We start from the raw sequence: 1,743 nt of genomic DNA, 5'->3' as shown, positions 1-1,743 counted from the left end.
AATAGCAATATTCCCACCAAAGAACATATACAATAAATTCTTTACTTCATGTGTTATCTCAAAGCCATAACCCTCACCAACCACAGCGTGCCAAGAAGCACCAAATTTCTTGTCCATCGTTTCTTTAATCATTTTAGCAGCAGTCTGCAACAAAAGAGAAAAATAGGACTCAGTGAAGGGGACACAACTGTAAGTAGTCTTTTCTACTTTAAGGCACAAGGCCCAAATTTTTGGGGGAGGGGTCCAGTCGATTAAATCGACCCCAGTGTGTAACTGGTACTTAATTTATCGACCCTGAAAGGATGAAAGGCAAAATCGATCTCGGCGAAATTTGAACTCAGAACGTAATGGAAGACGAAATACCGCTAAGCTATACTCTCACCTTTCGTGTCTGGGCGTGTTTTCCACGAAAGACTAGAAATAACGGGCACCGCTTGCATGACAGACATTCTCGTTTATAACTATTGCATGATGACACGAAAAGGAGACACAAACTTAAACACACTCATGTATACACCCACACTCTACCTTGAGTGTGTGTATGTTCTGTAACTGCAGAGAATCTGACACGTTCTGGAATGAAATTTAGAATTCTTCGTTTTGCTTAAAATTCAATTTCTCTCAATAAATTTTAAATAAAAATAGCTTAGAGCAACACCAATCTTATGTTCTTATACAAAATAAATTCACTCATGTGTTCTGCTCTATATTATTTATCGTATTTTATCTTAATCACCAAAATTTCTTTTCCGTTGTTTTTTTTATGCAAAATGGAACATGGGAGGTAACTCTTACTATAAGTAAAAATTAAAGTCTTTTGAATGAGAAAATTTCGAGATTAGAATTTGGTAAGATTTTAAGCCTAATTTCTTGTTGTAAAAAATCCTGAATCATGTGGCAAAAATTTGAAATCATTTAACGCGGCGAGCTGGCAGAAACGTTAGCACACAGGGCGAAATGCTTAGTGGTATTTCATCTGTCTTTACTTCTGAGTTCAAATTCCGCCGAAGTCGACTTTGCATTTCATCCTTACAGGGTCAGTAAATTAAGTACCAGTTGCGTACTAGGGTCGATCTAATCGACTGGACTCCTTCCCAAAAATCTCGGGCCTTGTGCCTAGATTAGAAAAGAATATATATTCAATATGTGTGTGCGTGTGTTCAATTCCTAGACCGGGTGGTATGTTGTGTTCTTGAGCAAAACACTTCATCTCATGTTGTTATGTGATCACTTCGACACCTGACCCATGGTACACCTGTGTGCACCTGGTCAGACAATGTCGACTTTGTGGAAGAAGCAAGTTAATGTACAGCACATACATTTGATCACTAGAAACAATTCATTTGAGCAGATCATTCAGCACAAGATGAATGCTCATACATCATCTTTGACGGGAGAGTCCACCATATATATATATATCATCATCATCATCATCATCATCGTTTAACGTCCGCTTTCCATGCTAGCATGGGTTGGACGATTTGACTGAGGACTGGTGAAACCGGATGGCAACACCAGGCTCCAATCTAATTTGGCAGAGTTTCTACAGCTGGATGCCCTTCTTAACGCCAACCACTCAGAGAGTGTAGTGGGTGCTTTTACGTGTCACCCGCACGAAAACGGCCACGCTCGAAATGGTGTCTTTTATGTGCCACCCGCACAAGCCAGTCCAGGGGCACTGGCAACGATCTCACTCGAAAATCCTACGGGAGCCAGTCAGGCGGTACTGGCAACGGCCACGCT

The 1,743-nt window shown here is 40.7% G+C and overlaps 1 protein-coding gene across 1 annotated transcript in view; it reads right to left on the bottom strand.

The window, feature by feature from the left end:
* LOC106877338 (dynein axonemal light chain 4) overlaps positions 1–1,743 on the bottom strand; it is a 12,314-nt gene that overhangs the window by 789 nt on the left and 9,782 nt on the right. Inside the window, exon 3 of the mRNA XM_014926215.2 lies at positions 7–144. Coding sequence (XP_014781701.2) covers positions 7–144 — 138 coding nt within the window. The remainder of the gene's footprint in view (positions 1–6; positions 145–1,743) is intronic.

Source organism: Octopus bimaculoides, chromosome 3 (genome assembly GCF_001194135.2).
Source record: "Octopus bimaculoides isolate UCB-OBI-ISO-001 chromosome 3, ASM119413v2, whole genome shotgun sequence".
NCBI classification, from domain to species: Eukaryota; Metazoa; Mollusca; class Cephalopoda; order Octopoda; family Octopodidae; genus Octopus; species Octopus bimaculoides.
Note: the sequence above shows the minus strand (reverse complement) of the source record. Positions and strands in the feature narration are given on the sequence as shown.